This window comes from Ictalurus furcatus, chromosome 12 (genome assembly GCF_023375685.1).
Source record: "Ictalurus furcatus strain D&B chromosome 12, Billie_1.0, whole genome shotgun sequence".
NCBI lineage: Eukaryota > Metazoa > Chordata > Actinopteri > Siluriformes > Ictaluridae > Ictalurus > Ictalurus furcatus.
In genome coordinates this window covers 16,899,764-16,920,331 of record NC_071266.1, presented here as the reverse complement: position 1 = coordinate 16,920,331, position 20,568 = coordinate 16,899,764, and the positions used below count along the sequence as shown (strand labels likewise).

The following is a 20,568-nucleotide window of genomic DNA, read 5'->3' as shown; positions in this document are numbered from 1 at the left end:
CTCCCAAACGCTCCACCAATTCAATATAGTAACCGCCTGTTGACTTTGGATCACTACTAGTTGTGTATGCATTAAGCCAGATAATCTTCCTTGAAAAGCCGTCAATGCAACCCTTAATACAAATGCCATATGGTTTTAACTTATCGTATAAGTCCAAATGCCAAATAAAGTTGGGACCCTTAGCAAAGTACTGTAGTTGCACCATCTGAGACGTCTGGCTCTCCTCACTGTAACTCCTGTAAGGTCCAGTTCCTTCAGCACCAAGCGCACATCCTCTTTTCTCACACGCAGACCCTTCTCTCTGCATTTGGCATACATCCATCGGTACCCATGAAGTTGCCCAGAGGACTGCAGCTGATTACACATCAAATCAACAAGGTCCACTAAGCTCGAGTAATTTTTTCGTCGAGACAATCCTCTTTCGCGTAATATTCTTTTCAGGTGTCTTTCACTTACGTCAAAACCATGCCTCGAACTAAGCACAGACCGCATTTCTTTGTATTTGAGTCCAAGTTCAAAATAAAACTCCATGAACCGTTCCATTGTGAACCTACGGAGCTGTCTGAACTACTACCAGCGGGAAAATAAACAGAAGTGTTTGACTGAACTCATAACAGGTTTTGCGAGGGAACACAAAAGCTTTGAAAAAATTTTTCTCCCATTACATTTTTTTTCACCATCCTTTGCCTTTAGGGGCTCCGTAGGAAAGAGATGCCCCGTAGTACTTCTGTGAATCAGAATCTGAATAACACACACAGATTACTGTTGACTCTAGTGTGTAATACTGCTCGTATTTGCTGCCTGGTTTGTGAAGAGGGTTTGGGAATCAGAGTTTCTTCAACAGAAGCTGAAACTCATTTATTATTTTCTCTTCAGTGCAATGAAGTATCTCCATCTAAATATAAAAGGAAACATCAACAACAAAGTAATCAAATGAAAAACATGTTAAAAAATTATGTTAAAACATGGAACATTACTGTAACTACATCCCCACCTAGCAAGAAGACATTCAGTTACTGTCCTTGTAGAGTTTTGAATGTTCTCCCTCTGTTCACATGGGTTTCCTTCTACTGTCCAAAACATGGTTTGGCTAAACTAACTTTCCCATATGTGTGAATGTGTGTACGCATGGTGCCTTGTGATTGACCGGCCTGGATGAATAGTCTCACCTTGCATCCAGTATTGCTGGGATTGCTCTGGATCCAGTGCAACCCTGACCAGGATAAAACAGTTAGTGAAGATGAATGAAGGAATATAAAATAAAATAAAGGAGGAGTTTTTAACATAATATCTGAGCTGATGGAAGCAGAGTTTTTGAGGGATGGCTTTGTCGAGGTACAGCTAGTGTGGTGTGAAGCAGTTTCAACTTCCTCACAACCGAGCCAAATGTGCTTAAAGCCTGTCCGAGACAAATTTTGAGAATCCTAAAAGATTCCTCTTAGATATAATTTCATACCCTATTCCTAAATTCTTAAAAGCTAAATTCTAAATTCATTTTCACTCCTTTCTGGCAGACAGACTCTCTTCAATGATGGTTCAACTGAAGTTCAGAAAATTAGAACTGTTTCAATATTTAACAGGTGAAGACAAATTCTAGGTAAAGACACAAAGTCAATTGTGTCCTTGTTAAGACAATATCTTTCATCTGGTGCTTCCAGAACCTGAGTGGTTGAATACTTCTGTAAGAAGCATTTGTCAATTTTTGAACTTCTTTGAAATATTTGCTGATCAATAATTCATTTTAACTTTGAAAATTCACTGCAAGAGAACATGGACTTGCAATAAACATACTAAAATGAAAACTATGTGTATTTATCATTTGTTTTTCAGAGAAATCTGATCAATTCCAGGGGTGTTGAATACTTTTGCATACCACTGTATGTCACAAATGAATAGGGTGTTTGAAGTACATTCAAAAATACATTGCTGTGCTCCCTGGGATAGGCTCCAGGTTCCCCCGCGACCCTGAAAAGGAGTAAGCAGTTGAAGATGGATAGATGGATGGATGGACATTGCTATGGCACAGAAAGAAAGCATGTGTTTAATTAAGACAAGACATTTACATTAACAATTAGAAAGACAATTGGACAAATATGCATAATTATTATATACACTCACTGGTCACTTTAATAGAAACACCTGTATACAAGCTCAGTCATGCAATTATCCAGTCAGCCAATCATCTGGCAGCAGAGAAATACATACAATCATGCAAATACAGGTTAAGAGCTTCAGTTAATGTCCACGTCATACATCAGACTGGAGTAAAATTATGATTCAAGTGACTTTGACCATGGGCTATTATTACTATTATTATTTTTAGAAACTGCTGATTTTTCACACAACAGTATAGTATACTTAGAAAGGTGGCATTGGCATTGGGCTGTAGAAGAGAAAATTCTCATTATTCATTTGAATGCCAACCTCAGCAAGATCATTTAGCACGCGTGCTTTTGTTGAACGTCTGAGAGTCTCCAAGTTTTCCTCTGTATGATTTTCCATCAGTGTGTTCTCTCGTATGTCTTTATTATCGCAAAGTAGTTTGCTCAAGCACTCTGTCTCAGCACAGTTCCCATAGGGATGATTCACGCTACCCAAGTCTGCATCTTGTAGATTAAACAGTTGTGCACAGTTTAAACATGGACGTCTTTTTCTATAAACATTTTCATTCCAGTCTCTAATGTACGCCTGACATTTCACTGACTCAGGGAATGTAATGCCATTGCACCGACCTCCTGAAGTAAATGACATGACTGCATGAGATACAAACTCATGCCATGTTTTAAGACAAGACAGATCGATCAAAATTCTCTTTGCCTTTCCTATTCTACAGGAAAGAGATGCCCCGTAGTACTTCTTTTGTGAATCAGTTTCTGAATAACACACACAGATTACTGTCGCCTCCAGTGTGTAATAATACTGATGTTCATCGCCTGACTTGTGAAGGGGGTATGGGAATTTGAGTTCTTTAAGGAGAAGCTGAAGATTTTCTTTTATTTTGTCTTCAGTGCCATAAAGTATCTCCATCTAAATATAAATGGAAACAACAACAAAGTAATCAAATGAAAATGTTAAAACATAGAACAACAGCAGCATTGAATAATATGATTAAAAGTGAATATTTAGGGTGTGATACAATTTAAAATTTACATTGCTACCTTGTGTGGGGGGGTTTGGTTCCACAAATATGTACACCCTTTAACTAATTCTTTGTTAAAGCACCTTTTGCTTGTACTACAGCACTCAGTCTTTTTGGGTAAGAGTCTACCAAACTTAGCACATTATGATTTTTCAATTTTATTCCACTCCTCCTTGAAAGACACCCAGATCTATCCAACTGTGAGGGGATCTCCTGTGCACGACTCTCTTCAAGTCATTCCACAGGTTTTTGATAGAATTTAGGTCTGCGTACTGACTTGGCCAAAGGGGTGTGTAGACTTCCACTTCCCAATCTGCAGTGCAGCCTACAAACATAGCCGCTTCAGACTACAGCTCCCAGTTGTCACACTCCAGCTCTTTGATCCTGTCTTTGTGAGTCTAGCGTTGTCTGCCCCATTCTGTTTTTCTGAACTTAATCTACTTTTTCAATAAAAGAACAATTTTACAACTGCATCTGCTCCTGTGCCTGATAATTCCGATAAAATACTATTGCAAGCTTTTCTGGGGGACTTGAGGTAGCAAATGAACGTTGTTTTCTAGCAATTTTTTATTCTCATCAAAAATGCAGTTTTCCCATTTTAAATGTAGTTTTATAGATATCTATAATGTTTGTGCAATACTTCATGTTGATTTCAGAATGTAAATTGAAACGAAACAATGAATGTTTTACAGCATTCACCATGATTGTAATTTTTCTATTTTAATTCATACAAAGGGGTCAATTTACATACAAATAAAAGGAATGGAAATCTTCAGTTTAAATTCTATTTAACACATGCCAGCCTCAAAGATAGTGCTGACCTTTTATTTTTCTTTTGACACATGATACTTGTTTGGAAGATCATCGCACTTTTGACTCACCATGTGTAGCAGAATGGAAAAGGGAGTGCGAGTTGGCAGATGACTTTTGTACTTCTCAAATGGCTCAGGAAACAATTCCATCAATTCATCCTTCAATTCAAGTGTAAGATTTTGTGATGACTCAGGAAACAATTCCTTCAATTTATCTATTGTAGATTTTCTGAAGAACTCACTGGGAGTCAACTTGGGGTTATAAATGTACCCGAGGAAGAAAATGCTATGAAGCATCTAAGACAAACAAATATATTGCAAATATATTAATATTAGACTGAAGAGATCAAATAGAATTTTACATATATTTTAGAATTTATATATATATATATATAGTACATATATACACACACCCACCTACCTCATCAATGTGAACAAAGAGATTGTCCAGTTTTTTGTTTTTTATTAACTTGACCAGTAAGCAACTGATTAATAATAAACCGGCTGATCTTAAGTGTTCAATCTTTTTGATTTCTTGTTGAATGAAATCTTTACTACATTTCCTGAAAGAAGAATAAGTCAAATATGTAGTTAAAAACCTAAAGTTAGTTAATTTTTTATTTACAGTGATAACATGCTATACTAAACAATCCTAAAATGTTTTCAGAGATAACAGATGTCAGTAATTTGGCAAATCCAAAATGTACTGCAAATCACACACTGAATAGTCCAATAACTCAGTTCTTTTAAAGTCTGTATTAGGAGTGTAGTTAAAGTTAGAGGCAACATGGCTGAGCAGAGTGATTCATTTTACATTTGGTTAGCAGGATCATATTTCTACAAAACTCATTTACTTACCTCTTTTTGAAAGCTTTCTTTTGTGTGTTCTTATATTTAAAAAAAAAAACCCATGAAATTCCAAATTAGTAGGTTTTACATATATAAGAGCAGTAATTTCATTTGCTTTAACTCATTCGATGTACATTTTTTTAAAGAAAAAAAGGAAAAATAAAAGACATTTACCGATACACTGATCGTTCCGGTTTCCATGGTTCAACAAACAAATTCGAGAAAACCTTCTAGAGCGACGATCACCGTGTTTGAGCAGTCGGACAGATAGTTCAGTATGTGCACCACACCCATGACACTCACCTTTATGTTTCATTTTCCAGGAAGTGTTTCATTTCCTTGTACAACTGCTAAAGAACTGCTTATTGTTGTAACCATTACTAATACTTTGCCATTGTTGTTACTATACCTGTAGCTCTTACTCATTTATTTTTCTAGTGTTGGTTTCGACATTTGTATTAGTGTATCCTCCCTCTTCATGCAATCTTAGGAATATTAGAAGACTAACATTAAACCTTTATGGTTCTCCAAAGTAGGTTATTTGCGGGAGCTAAATAAATTAGTAGGTGAGTCAGTGAGTAAAAAACAAACAAACAAATAAACAGGAAACTCAGTGTAGATTTGGAAATAATAGTGTAGTACATCGACATACTGTTTATTTTATTTATTTGATACAAAGATTCCTCCAACTGACCACAGAAAGTGCTGGATTGGCAGGAAAATGGAAATAAATGTCCTTGTTTCACATACATATAAGCTTTTTGATCATTTTATTAGTTGATATTGAAGGAAATCTGTTAAATCATTTCAAAGTAAATATTTTGCCATTAGTAAATGCTTGTTAGACAGATACTTAACAGGCTCCTCTAATAAGAGTCTAATAAAAATCTTTATTAAACCATCACTGTAACTGACTCACAAAAGATTGTGCTTTCAGAATACCTACAATTAATTAAAAATAGTGTTTGTAAAATCTGTTAGTAAAATCTGTAGTGTATTTCATTGGTATTTCATTTAGTTATGCAGTCATTGATAGGTAACATAATGCAGAAAGTATATAAAATGGCATAAACAAATATATTGTTAATGCTGATTTTGCATCCACTCACTGACCACTTTATTACAAACACTCATTCACACTCAATTATCCCAGTCAGCCAATTATATAGCAGCAACGCAACACATACAGTACAATCATGCAGATTGCACACTTCACCAGCTTCAGGTAATGCTCACATTAAACATCACAACAGTCTCTACAGAGCAGAAAAGCATCTCAGAATGTACAACATGTCAAACCCTGAGATAGATGGGCTACAACGGCATATGGCATCAGGTTCCATTCCTTGCAGCCAGCAACAAGAGTATGATGCTACATTAGGCACAGAATCACAAAACTCTGCATTACCTGATTTCCTCCCTCCGTCTTTAACTGCCCAGTTTCAGGGATCTTGTGTATACAGGGTCAGTCACTATATGGTAGATCATGTAAAGTCATTTACCAAAGATATACAAATTATACAGTGTGTATGATTTCAATACCCATACTGCAGTACCAAATGGCAACATGAATGGGTTTTTCACAGATTGAGGAACCTCTGCCCAGCTTTACTTCTGAAAGACTCTGCCTCTCCAAGATACTCTTTTTATACCCAGTCATGTTACTGACCTGTTGTCAATTAACCTCCAGCTGTTTCTTTTTAGGAACACTCACTTTTCCAGCCTTTTGCTGCCCCATCCCAATTTTTTTTTAGATGTGTTGCAGCCATCAAATTCAAAATTACCTTATTTTTTTCTTAAAATGGTACATTTACTCAGTTTAAACATTTGATATGTTTTTTGTGTTCTATTGTGAATAACATATGGGTTTATGAGATTTGCAAATCATTGCATTTTACACACCTTCCCAACTTTTTTGAAATTGGGGTTGTGTGTAATATTATATAAAAATAAGCAAAAAATAAAAATAAAATAAAAATAACTAAGCAAAAATTTCCCCTGTGTGTGGATACTTGTAGATTAAATGTCTCTATACATTAAAAAGTAAAAGAAAGTGTGGATTACATGCCCAGAAAGAGAAATTAAAATTTTTTGAAAATAAGCAGAAATCATTTCCCTTTGTCTGCATGGGTTTTCTCTGGGTTCTACAGTTTCCTCCCACCTCCCAAACATGGGCCTGTGGGTGAACTGGACATGGATTGCACAGGGATCTATAAACAATCAACTGTATATAAAACATCATATATACATTTTGGACAAAAGAAAAAGAGAGGTAAAAGATTACACACACACAGACAGTGACATAAGTATGCACCCCCCTTAAACGTTTCTGATTGTTTGTAATAATTAATACTTACAATACTCAATATAATAGTTGAATAAGAATTCAACCTCATTGCTATGAAATCCATAAACGAGGTGTCATTAGAAGTCGCATAATTAGTTGAATGGAGTACACTTGTGTGCAAGTAAAATGTCTCAGTATAAATACACCCGTTCCTGGAAGGCACCAGACTTGACCAGACTTTGTTTGAGAACATACTTAAATAAGTCTATTTCTTAATAATGGATTTAATTGTGCTCAAGTTGGGATATTTGTTAACTCACCAAACCCTGATTGATACATTTGTAGAACTATTTCCCAGACTTGTTTTGATAGCTCCTTGGTTTTCATGATGCTGTTTGTTTAGGTATGTTCTCTAGCAAACTCTGGGGCCTTCCAGAAAAGGTATACTTAATCACATGACACTTTAATAGCATGAACTCCATTCAACTAATTTAGGGGTTTTACAAAACCAGAGGTTAAAATGGGGAAAAAAATTCAAGGGTAGGGGTGAATACTTATGCAATGCACTGGGCATATACATACAGTGCAAAAGTCAGAGACCACCCTTTTGTTTGAATCAAATGGCCATTTAGTAATTATCGTTAGAATAATTATTTGGTGTCAGAGAATAATGAGGTGGTTTTCTGTTAAATACATTTTTCCCATCATCCCAAAATAAGGTCATAAATGTCAGTATGAAGTGTTTAAATATTTTATTTGTAATATTGAACTTTAATACTGACCTGCATAAATAAGTACTGCATGGCTGTTTGATTGAAAATAATGTACACTTTCTCATCATCATTTGATTCAAAACAAAATAGTGGTCTCTGACATTTGCATAGTACTGTACATATATGTACGTTCTTTATTTAACAATCAATAATTTTGTGCATGAAGGAACAATGTGGTTACGAACAACAATCTCCCGACACTCTATTACTGTGTCTGAATTCTTCTTGGGCTGGACCATGCCTTCCTCCACACCCTGAAAAAAATAAAAATCAAAACAAGGTGCATTTGAAATTCTGAATCTTACTCAGAAATTGCAATGGACACTGCAATGGACTACACTGATGAAAGAAACTGGACCCCCCCCCCATTCTCACTCGCATTGAAACTCACCTTAAATTGACTGCTTTTGAATTCCTTTAGAGATTCCAGAAGTTCAAGCTCCAGTGACTCACAGAACTTTTCGTGTGCCTCTTTCATTTCCTTGACGTCATCAGATTCCATGATTTCATTGTATTCTTCCTCTGTCTGAAAAACATAACAAGCCACAGTTAGTGTCTACATGGAAAAAGTTCATCATCAATACAGGTCACTAATTTTTAAATGGAAAACTGTAAATACTTACATAGTCCTCGAAACATTCCCCTAGCTTGTAGCATTCTAATCCGGGAAAAGCCAAGCCAGTTTCAAACAGCTCCTTTACACTCCTGGCTACAAGGTGCAGAACTTCATCTTCATATGCATAGATGTTCCTGTCTTCACACAGCAAGAGAACCAACTGTAGGCCAAATGCATCACATGGGAAGTCATCAATCACACCAATCACCACCATCTCCATTCTCTCTGGCAGGTAGAAATCTTTCCAGGCTTCTAGCTGGTCTTCATTCCCAGCGTAGACTGTGCCATCCTGCCCACACACTCTCACACTGTAACCCTTTGGTTTTATGAGGGGAATCTGTGTACCCGAGTACCTTTTTACAACGCTGGCAACTGTAAGATAAATGAAAAATGTGTGAAAGTCTGACTGATGCAACAACTTACATCAAATTAGCATATAGAAAATAACCCACAAATTACCACATGGCAGTTAGTGAAATATATTTATTATGATGAAATACAAAACAAAAAAGTTACTTTGAAAGTCTATTAATACAAGAATATATGAATATTGAGGTTCATAGTAATTGTAAAAAAAAAAAAAAAGGATTAATTTGACATACATACACATACATATGTATGTATTAATAGTTGTTTGTGTATAAAAATTCAATTAATGATTTAAGTAAAACCATGTATGCTTTATTAGACAATTTTGAACAAATGAACAAGACATTCTGTAGAAGTATATATATCTATGTTAAGAAGTATTTACCGACAGTAACAAAATCCTTGTGTATAGATGCAATTTAACTTGGTCAACTTGGATATTTATATGAAAAGGACGTGGAAACGTTCATACTTCTTGAAATGGACAAGCAAGCCCCTGGCAGCTGTGTAACACCACAGCTATCCATTGGATTAACTGATTGCTTTTCAAATTAAATAACATGAAGATTATCACAAGGTAAGGCCTGGCTATACTGTTATTGTTTGTTGTTCATTTATATAACAGCACTTCTCCAATGGGTGATGAACATGCGCCTTCATATGCGTCATGGGTGTATATAAAAATGTTGGCTTGGTGGGTTTAGAGATGAATTGTTGTGATATTTGCTGCTGCAGCACATACTGATAGGGAATGAATGAATGTAGAATGAATAGAAAAATGCGGTGTATGATGCTATCATGTGGGGTAGTAAAGAGAGAACGTAATTGGGAACGCCAAACCAAGATGACTTGTGTTTTTCACGAGTCTCTGTCTTCAAGTCCAAGTCAAGTCTCAAGTCAGTTATTCTTGAGTCCAAGTCAAGTCACAAGTCTTTTTTTTTTTTGCAATTTAAGTGCGACTCGAGTGAGTTTTCAACTCTGAAATATACACACATATTACATTACGTCTGTACTTACTCATATATATAAAAATATTTTATATTATATATATATATATATATATATATATATATATATACACACACACACACACACACATTAATTATATATACACACACACACACATTTATATATAGAGCTTTTATATACCTTCTGTGTAGGACCCAGCTAATTCACCTTTAACTTGGTGACATCTACAAAACAAAATATATATAATAATAATAATACAAACATTGTCAACCAATTAATAAGCGTTTAAGAAGACATTTATATACCCTAGCTTTGACAACCCTTCTGAACAAACCATCCATCCATCCATCTTCAACCGCTTACTCCTTTTCAGGGTCACGGGGAACCTGGAGCCTATCCCAGGGAGCATCGGGCACAAGGCAGGGTACACCCTGGACAGGGTGCCAGTCCATCGCAGGGCACACAATCACACACTCATTCACACACTACGGACACTTTAGACACGCCCAATCAGCCTATCATGCATGTCTTTGGACTGGGGGAGGAAAACCGGAGAACCCCCCGCAGCACGGGGAGAACATGCAAACTCCGCACACACAGAGCCACGGGAATCGAACCCCGACCCTGGCGGTGTGAGGCGAACGTGCTAACGTACTAAGCCACCGTGCGCCCATCCTTCTGAACAACCCCCCCCCCAAAAAAAAAAAACACAACAGAAACCATCACGGAAATTTGAATGACTTCCACTACAAATACCATTACAAACCATCAGCTACCCATTAAAACCATTATCATTACTGGTCTCCACTAGACATAACGTGCCACCGATAGAAGGCAACAAATTACCAGTAGAGACCCACAGGGACCATTACAGCTTCCATTAAAACCAATACAAATTCTATCAGGGTTTGTATTGTTTTGGGGTTTTTTCAGCAGGGAATATCTGTTGTTAAAAGTGCTACACAAATAAATAAAATTTAAATACTACTGTGTTTATAGATTATATTAAATGTAATTTAAAAACATGCATCAGAATCAGTATTATGTAACTTTTGCGTAAGCAAATTACATTACGACTGTACTTACTCGTTTTTTATGTTTGATGGAATATGTGGGAACTTCATCCTGACTAGTTCGTCTAGCTGTGCAGTCAACAAAGTAACAGTGTGAGAAATTTTGTGTGCCCACTTTTTTTTTCCCCTCACACACTTACTTTGATGTATGCACAACAGATGAACTCGGCTGAAGAAAAAGAGCAAAAGAGAGAGAAAAGTGACTGTTTAAACTACATGTAAACTACAGTGCTTTAATAAGAAGGAACCAAAGGAAACATAAATGTGCTTTCCAATGAAAAACATCCCAGTAACATGCTACATGACAACAACTAATACAAAGTGACTTAATTGGAGTGTTAATAATGAAAGTAAAACTTGTACAAAATGTTAGCATAAATACTGCTGTCCTCTAGAACATTTTTTAGTTCATTTGGCATAAATATAAGAAACACTGTACTTAATTACATTCGTTAATTTTTAATGAAACTTTAAGACTACAACATTCCATAATTTGGGGGGGAAATGTGCCAAAGTGACATACATACATACATACATACATACACATATACATATATATATATATACACACATATACATATATATATATATATATATATATATATATATATATATATATATATACACACACACACACACACACACACACACACACACACACATTATATATACATACATATATATTCAAATGAAGTTTTCACAAGAGCAGATTGTCACAGAGCCAAAAGCTTATTTCATGTTCACGGAAATAATTTACTGTTAAAACACTAAAACCCCACCACAAACTTAATCAAATTTGGGGGGGCACACAAAGAAACAACATTTAACTGTAACTGAGCAAAAAAAGAAAGATAAGAAGATAAGAAGCTTAGACTTACGATGATAGTCCCCTTTCTTGTTCTTGCTGCTGTGCGGAAATAAAATGTCCACCGGTGTGACTCACCTTTGTGGCGTCGTTTAGCACAAACAAACCACACCCTGCTGAACCCAACCAGCTCTGAATCCTTTACAATCAAATACCAAAAGGACTCCTTGGTCGAGTTAAAAGATATTTTGCGTTCAATTTAGGCTATACTAGCACGGGATATTAAAAATATTTATACATATCCATTTATTTATACATATTTTCCATATATCTTCAGGGTATTAGTGCTATCCTGAAAGCATTTTTATCAACATTGCGCCATCTTGTGTTTTCATAAGAATAATTTTACTTGCTATGTTCTGTATATTTACACGTATTAGGATTTTTTTTCTTGGTGTTTTGTCACAACAACGATACATTCAACACAATTTACATCACACACATCTCATACAACACAACAGACAACACAATTATCATCCTAATATCCAATTATTGTGCCTTAAGCAGAAATTTGGTAGACTTAGTTGTTATTTATATCATAGTGGAGGCAGAATGTCAGCTGGATGCAGTTCAGAAGGCATAACTAAATAATTATATCGTTAATAATAATAATAATAATAATAATAATAATAATGCACAGAGTTTGCATATTCTTCCTGTGCTCCCTGTGGGGGTTTCTTCCTCCACTCCAAAGACATGCATTGTAGGATGATTATCATTTCCAAATTGTCCATAGTGTTTGAATGTGTGTGCGATTGTGACCTGAGATGGGTTGGCATCCAGTCCAGGGTGTCCCCCGCCTTGTGCCCAGAGTTCCCTGTGATAGGCTCCAGGCTCCCCACAACCCTGTGTAGGATAAGCGGTACAGAAAATGGATGGATGAGTAATAACAATATCAAGTATCTAATACAGGAATACAATTATTCCTAATAACATTTAGTGCAAGATTGCTTGTTACTGGCAGGTCAATAACAAAAACTGGTTAATAACAAAAACTGCACTGTAAATGACCATTCTAAGATGTATTATAGACCACACTGTAAAAAAAATGTCCAGTAGACATTTACAATAAAGTACTATAATATCTCACATAGTATTAAAACAACACATAATCCAGTACATTTGCTCATTTTTGGCTGATGCTTTAAAAAAAAAAAAAAAAAAAGCAACTTATACTTGATGCACAATACAACTGAGCTGAAGGTCCATTGGGGTAGAAATCACACTGCCCCATGCTAGGTCTATGAACATTTTTATGAAATACACGACAGCCACCAAGATCTTGCTTTATTTCAGATAATCTGAAATAAATCTAATAAAATTCTGCAAACAAAGTCAATTTCTTTTGTAAGATATATTGCAAAGATTTGGAGAGAGAAAGGGGTGTTATGGAGTGGATAATGTCTGTACTTGTCTCAGTTTAATTGTTTTAATTGTTTCTATATCATTATTTATTTCATCCTACCCCACCAAAGTCTATGGTCACAAATAGCTGCTGGTAATTAGTGAAAGAACTACCCATTGATACTTTACCCTTAATCTTAAGAAACATAAGCCTTCCTCCAACTCCAAAACATACTAGGTGCATGTAGTCTAGCAAAACACTTGTCATTAATCCAATATCTAACCCTTTCAGACTAGAAATATCAATGTTGTGTTCTTTAACAATCATTTCTTCAAATTAGGAATCTGTTTAAAGCCCGGCCTCCATTTCCTGTCATTGTTATACTCCTGTCTGTGTACAGTTCACACAAATTGTAGCCTGAATGGCTTTTTATACCTTTAAGGAAAGCCCTTCCACATGCATCAAAATAAAAGTTTTTAGGCACTCCACTTTGAGTTGTGCCTAGGAATGCCCTTACTCATGTAAAAAGCACTGTAACACACACCCTCTTGTAGCTCATTGCATCATTTCACAAGCCCATTTATCCTTGCGTATGAAAACATGCTTTCAAATGCACTTGCCTGTGTACTACTGAATATCACTTATTTTAAACATTCTACATGCCACTTTAAAGAAACAGAAACACAGCCTAGAGATGCATAATATATATTTTTTCAAATACAAGTAGTGTTTGTATGTCATTTTAATCTCCCAATGTGACATAGGAGCACTTTGTGCAATAAAGGAAATAAGATGAAGATAAGATAAAGTTCTAAACAAATACTCCTGTGTGTACTGCAAAATCAGTGATCATACAGCCATTTTAGCTCCAACCAATCTAATAACAATGACAAAACAAGTCAGAACATGATCTTTGGCATTACACACACTCATGTAAACCATATGAAGACTTTAATAACATTACATTTAATAACATTGATAAATATGAAGACCACAAACAGAACAAATGCAAGAAAAAGTTGTTGAGCTGGACAAAGTCGAGCAGTGTTGACAATATTTGAAAAATGTGGCAAATAGTTGAGAAGACACACATTTCTCTTGGCCAAGGTGTTAGAAAGGGTCTTGCTGATGAAACTTCCTGTTTGTCATGTGACCATGTGTTTTCACTCTTACTTCCTTTAATGGGTTTCAGCACAGGGTCACATACATTGTGGGACGTGGCTTAAATATATCACTATTATAACTTAATATAAGTTAGTAATGCAAATGAATGTTTTCACTCTCAAATGACCCAATTTCACCATACAAATCAAATTCAACTTAATGCTTTATTTATATTATTATATTTGGCATGCAAAATGATTGTGAACAACATACAATAAGAGAAAACAGTCTGTTTGAGGGACACAGTAAGATTATTATTATTATTATTTTAATTTAAACCACCTTTTTGTAATTTTATTTGAAGTTTGTTATAGGACAACTGCTATTTATACTACTTTATTTATTTATTTATTTATTTATTTATTTAACATTCTGTGCATGTATTCTTTGAAAATTTATGGTGGGACAAAAAAGTCCCAGGCAGGAATACAAATTCGCAATTTATTTAGCCAGTCGACCTACAGCCAAATATTTGGGAGGTAGGAAACCGGGGAACCCAGAGGAAAGCCACAGAGATGAGTGGGGAACGTGTGAGGAAACTCAACACAGTCAGTAACCTGAACTCAGGATTGAGAAACCCTGGATCTGTGAGGAGACAACACTATCTGCTGCTCCTGTTATTGTTTTTGGTGGTTGCTTCATCTGACAAGTGGTACTCTTTGCTATTTATTGTTGTTGTTATTGTTGTGTTGGTGGTGCTGCCTCATGTTTACACCCCGAAACACTAGATGGCGATGCGCCCTTTTACTGCGTTTTAATAAAAGACGAAAGACACGTCATGCCTGTGAGCAGATGAATACCACTGCGCATGCGCCGCCCAGCCTTCACAAACCACCGACAAGGGATCTGAAAGAAGAAGGTATAGTAACTTACTATTTTAATGTGCACAGATTTACATCGATGCTAAATCTAATGCAACGTTTTAACTACTCTATGTTTGTGAGCACGGTTTTCTGTAATGTTTTAAGTTTTGTTATAGTAATATAAGGGAAAATATTCCTGAATGGTGCCATGCAGAGATTAGCCAAGAGCTCAAGTACACGTAAGCGCACATAGCACTAGCAATGAGCTGTTTAGCTTTCATATCTTCTCAACGCTTATCTTTTTTATGTCGAGGTAGAATATTATTAAATGTATTAAATATATAGTTGCGTTTTCTTGTCTTTATATGTGTATTATTGTTCCATTGTTTCTTATTCCAGGCTTTTTATTGTGCAAGTTCTGTATGTGTAAAGATAACATGCTGAAAGGATATTTAAAAAAAAAATCACTTGTATTTGAAATACATTTCAACTCTATAATGTTCTGACTTGCTCGTCTAAAAAAACAAAAACTGACAAGTATCCATTCTAACCAGGAATAAAACACAACGTGGCATAGTGTTATGGAAAAGTAAGCATTTATAGTTATGTTTAATGTCTGCGAAACAAGTTAGTTCATGTTATCACTTATGTATTGCACCTATAACCAGTCGTTCTGTCCTTTTTTTTCCTATTTTGAAGCTTGTAAGACAAATAATCTCATCATTTTACAGAGAAACCTAAGAGAGCACAAAGTCCCCTGTCCTGAAGACTTGGTGCTGGGAAACTTACTCAGTACGTTTACATGGACAGCAATAATCCGATTTAAGACGATACTCAGATTAAGAAACTACCATGTAAACAGCGACTATTGATGACCTTAATCCGATTAAAGTCATACTCGAAATAAACACAAATTTAATTAAGACGTGGAGTATTCCTGTTTTAGTCGCATTATCGAAGTGCATTATAGACATGTAATCACTTTAATCACAATATTAACGTTGTGTGGGAGTTTTCACCGCATTTTGCTACAGGACATGTACCCTACTTTTTGGACCCCATTTTGAGATCTTAGATTATAGATCTTTCATTATAAATTGTCAAACTTTAGAACGATGTTTAAAATGTGTGTGTCTCTCTTACCCCACAGATGAGGATGCTGTGTGTGCTTGCTGTGCTTGCCTCGCTGGCTCTGGCAGCAATGGGAGAGGATGGAGCTCGCCTGCTCGCCTCCAAGTCCCTGCTGAACCGGTACGCGGTGGAGGGCCGAGACCTCACACTGCAGTACAACATCTACAACGTGGGCACCAGGTACGACTCAAGGCAGTTCACTGCTATCCATAACTTTTATACATTGACAATGATATTGTAGGCTGACATTTTATATATTATGAAAGATTGGTTTCAAAATATATGAACACCCCTGCCCCCTTTTCCTTTTTTTTATATATATATATATATATATATATATATATTTTTTATTATTTTTGTTTTTATAACTTTCCTCGGGAGTGTACATTAGGTAGCAGTGCTGTCATTATCCTTTAAACCTTGACCTTTACACTGACTGTAACACACTCTAAGCTGTTTTATTCATTCGTTACACTTTAGGCATGTGTCAAGTGATTGTGTTGAAACATCATGTAAAAGATATCCTTTGTTTTTTTGTTTTTTAAATAAATACTCATCGTTGCACATTAATGCAGTTATCTAATCAACCAAACGTGGCAGCAGCACTATGCAAAGCATCATGCAGATACAGGTTGAGCGTGTCAGTTAATGTTCAATTCAAACATTAGAACCATTCAGCCCATCTGGCACCAAAAGCCATGCCCTAGTTAAAGTCATAGAAATCACACTTTCTCCCCATCCAGGTGTTTGATGTGAACATTAACTGAAGCTTTTTACCTGTATCTGCATGATTTTTTTGCATTACGCTACTGCTACATGATTGCCTGATCAGATAACTGTACAGGTGTTCCTAATAAAGTGGGCACTGAGTGTACATTAGGTTGTCGACACATATCACCAAACTTATTTTGTGCCAGGCTTACTTTTTTATTACTGTTAATGTGGTCATACTAAGGTCAGCCGATTGTAGAGTGTGTAAGTGTGAACAGTGTGTCATTTTCTAAGCAAAAAAAGTAACCTTAGGTTTCTTTATTCATATTACGAACACGTTTCTCATTTCTAAGACGTATATTATGTTCCATATTCTTCGTGTTTCTAGTGCTGCACTGGAAGTGGAGCTCTCCGATGACTCGTTCCCTCCCGAGGATTTCGGCATCGTCTCTGGGATGCTTAATGTGAAGTGGGATCGCATCGCCCCGTATCCTTTTCACCACAAATTTAAAGGATTATCAGCTCTAGATGCTTTGTTGTTGTAGGCATGAGCAGATACACTAAAGCCACGATAAGGGACGCATCCTGATATACGCTTCACAATACTATACTGACACAAATTATTACATGCATTTATTTTGTAATGATGATAAATCAAACCACTGCGATATAAATACATTGGACTGTAAGGCAAGTAGATCAGGATTAATAATATAAGGTGGGGGCCAAATGAAACAAGGCTTCAGACCTTGTGTTGGACATGTCATAATGCTTCCTGTGGTTTACCTTGACTTTTTGGGCTATTAATCAGCCCATACAGCTTTTTTTTTGTGATTGTTGCGGCCAAAAATGCTTGATTTTGCTGTGGCTTTGTTCAAAATTTCCGATGCAACTTATGGAGCTTTTAGTGTGCTTTTTAAAATTTTTTTATTTTTTTTTGAAAACTACTTGACTTGGCAAAATTGCAATTGCACGAAATAGTTTTGCACGCTCTTTCGCAGTGATGTTTGTTGGTAAATGAGACCTTTTAGCTGTACTCATGGTCGATACATTTGTACCAAGGAGGGCTTTGGCTGAATGCACGTTGTGATGTCTCATTATCTTGGCCCAACCCTGTGGGAAATTTGCGGTGATTTTGAGAAATTTCAAGCTCCTCTGAACATTGCAGAGTTTGCGTGAGTTTGCGTGATTTTGAGTTCATTCCTGCGATCGCAAAATCACGTAATCCTGGAGGGATTGTTTAAGTAAACAATGCTTTAAGGCATTGAGGTTCTCCCTCGCAAGCTTCATGCTCTTTACGCACATGTGTAAGTGTATTAAACAGACATGTTGCGATACATGATACTTTGTATTTTGTATTGCGGTAATAAAGATAACGATAGTCTCATGCCTAACGTGTTGTCATGTTAGAGCTCACTAAACAAGTAATTAGTTGTGTTGGCTGTTTTTATTTATTTATTTATTTATTTATTTAATTTTTTTATTTTAGCATTTTAATACAAAGCACTTGAGGAATTCACCTAATTTTCTAACACTATAATCTGTACTTAGTCCACCAATGATTGGGCATGTTCCCTGACTCGTTCCGTCTCTCAGTGCCAGTAATGTGTCTCATACAGTAGTTCTGCGTCCACTGAAGGCCGGCTACTTCAACTTCACCTCAGCCACCGTCAGCTACTTGGCACAAGAAGGCGGGCAGGTCGTGGTGAGTTTCCTTGTTGCAACTATTTGTGTGGCTTTTTTTTTATATTGCTATGCATTTTAGATGGAAAATGTGATCACAACTCTTGAAAACAGGATATGCTGTAACCGGTTGGGGTTTACCATAGAATATTTTTAGCAGAACAACAGTGTGTAGAGTGTGTAAAACTACTTTCAGCTACTGATTAAGATTTTGGACAAACCCTATGAGTGCTTTCATTATGAGTAGTTCATAACAGCATATACATAAAAAGTATTGGAACAGAAAGTCCAATTCTGTTGTTTTTGCTATACATTGAAGACATTTGGGTTTGAGATTGAAAGATTAACACAGGACAGTTCAGAATTTCAGATTACTTAGAAACTTACAGAAACATAGAACATGCACCTTTTGTTTGAACTAATCTAAGTGATCAAAAATATTGGAACGTATGACTGATGGGCATTTCTTGCTGCCCAGGTGTGCCCTGTTAAATTGATTGTTGAAAGAATTAATAGCTCTAAATGTCTGCTCTTGGTATGATCTGTTGTCTCATTTATCTTTTGATCTCAAACCCAAATGTCTTCAATGTATAGCGAAAACATTAGAATTAGCCTTGCTGTTCCAATACTTTTGGAGGTGACTTTAAATGGACTTTGCTTATAAGCTGTGTCCAAGGGAGCATTATGTAAACGTGATATTTATACAGTAATCGAGATTTGCTCTCTTGTTAGGTTGGTTACACCAGCGCTCCTGGTCAGGGAGGCATTCTGGCCCAGAGGGAGTTTGACAGACGCTTTTCTCCACATTATGTAAGTGTTTAATTGTATCTCAATCCTCAGAAGAGTTTCCCTTGGTGTCTCAGACGGTCCTCACACTTGAGAGCAATTCTGACAAATATTCAGTCCCCATATTTCTCCTTCAAGCCATTAAATTAGTCAGTTTAAGCAGCGAATTTGGATACAAGCAAATACAGGAGTGAGTAACATAATTCATTTGCATGTAACGGAGATATCATGACTTAATTGAGTAAATCCATTGAAAAGTTCTGCAGCTTAAACTGGACTTGGTCCCAGTGTTGATGCCTCAAGTGATATCATCTTCGCCTTACCATTCTAGTAGTTCACTGCAAGAGATCAGATTCCAGAATGACAATAAGAGACATGTGCAATGTGTGTGTGTTTCCATAGCTGGACTGGGCTGCTTTTGGTGTGATGACTCTGCCTTCCATCGGCATCCCGCTGCTCCTCTGGTACTCCAGCAAGAGGAAATACGACTCTCCCAAGACCAAGAAGAACTAATGGAGAAGTGTAGGGTTAAGGCATTAAAACGGGGTTAAGGGTGGTGTAGGAATGGGTTTTTGAGAGGTTTTCACTCATTTTATTACCCATATTGGGGGTAACATGACCAAGGATGCAAGTTTGGACAGGTCTAATGGGATGGTTGTATTTCTTTTTCCACCCATGCGGAAGCATCACTGAAGTCATCTTTCCTTCTTCATAATTTATCATAATGGCCATTCCAGGCTGTGAGCAACATTTTTTTTGTTTGTTTTTTTTATTTTTTTTTTATTAAGTGTTTAAGGGCAAATTGGGTCATTATTGTCTTTATGGCTGCTCAGAGATCTACAATGAAAATAAATAAAAGTGGGTTTTTACAAAAAAAATACAACTGAGATTTGTTGTTTATAATTTTAATGACAGTAATTGCATAAAGGGGCAGTGGTAGCTCAGAGGTTAAGCTGTTGGACTTCTGATCGGACGGTCATGAGTTCAAACCCCAGAACTGCCAAGCTGCCACTGCTGGGCCCTTGAGCAAGGCCCTTAACCCTCAACTGCTCAGATGTGCAAATGAGTTAAAGAAGATAAATAACAGCTTCACTTTAATGTAAATTGCTATTAATTGGTGTAATCAGTGTGTCACATGTCTGAAGTTGAGTTCCACGGTCTTACAATCACCCCGTGATTCCTTATTTATTGAG

At 36.3% G+C, this 20,568-nt stretch overlaps 3 protein-coding genes across 3 annotated transcripts; 1 reads left to right on the top strand and 2 right to left on the bottom strand.

Moving 5' to 3' along the window:
- Nucleotides 1-2,033: 2,033 nt before the first annotated feature.
- On the bottom strand, nucleotides 2,034-5,269 carry LOC128615498 (uncharacterized). The gene is made up of 5 exons (XM_053637651.1): nucleotides 4,975-5,269; nucleotides 4,810-4,838; nucleotides 4,373-4,514; nucleotides 4,021-4,248; nucleotides 2,034-3,027 (listed from the first exon to the last, which is right to left on the bottom strand). Exons 1-5 carry the CDS (start codon nucleotides 4,999-5,001, stop codon nucleotides 2,359-2,361), a joined length of 1,095 nt encoding a protein of 364 aa, XP_053493626.1. The 5' UTR covers nucleotides 5,002-5,269; the 3' UTR covers nucleotides 2,034-2,358.
- A 166-nt stretch (nucleotides 5,270-5,435) lies between these two features.
- Nucleotides 5,436-11,862, bottom strand: LOC128615502 (uncharacterized). The gene is made up of 6 exons (XM_053637656.1): nucleotides 11,766-11,862; nucleotides 10,901-11,056; nucleotides 9,995-10,038; nucleotides 8,484-8,848; nucleotides 8,252-8,386; nucleotides 5,436-8,114 (listed from the first exon to the last, which is right to left on the bottom strand). The coding sequence occupies exons 2-6, from the start codon at nucleotides 10,936-10,938 to the stop codon at nucleotides 7,995-7,997; spliced, it is 702 nt and encodes a 233-aa protein (XP_053493631.1). The 5' UTR covers nucleotides 10,939-11,056; nucleotides 11,766-11,862; the 3' UTR covers nucleotides 5,436-7,994.
- A 3,176-nt stretch (nucleotides 11,863-15,038) lies between these two features.
- On the top strand, nucleotides 15,039-20,258 carry ssr2 (signal sequence receptor, beta). Its single transcript, XM_053638409.1, has 6 exons — nucleotides 15,039-15,120; nucleotides 16,215-16,375; nucleotides 17,295-17,393; nucleotides 18,503-18,611; nucleotides 19,322-19,399; nucleotides 19,778-20,258. Exons 2-6 carry the CDS (start codon nucleotides 16,215-16,217, stop codon nucleotides 19,886-19,888), a joined length of 558 nt encoding a protein of 185 aa, XP_053494384.1. The 5' UTR covers nucleotides 15,039-15,120; the 3' UTR covers nucleotides 19,889-20,258.
- The last annotated feature ends 310 nt before the right edge of the window (nucleotides 20,259-20,568 follow it).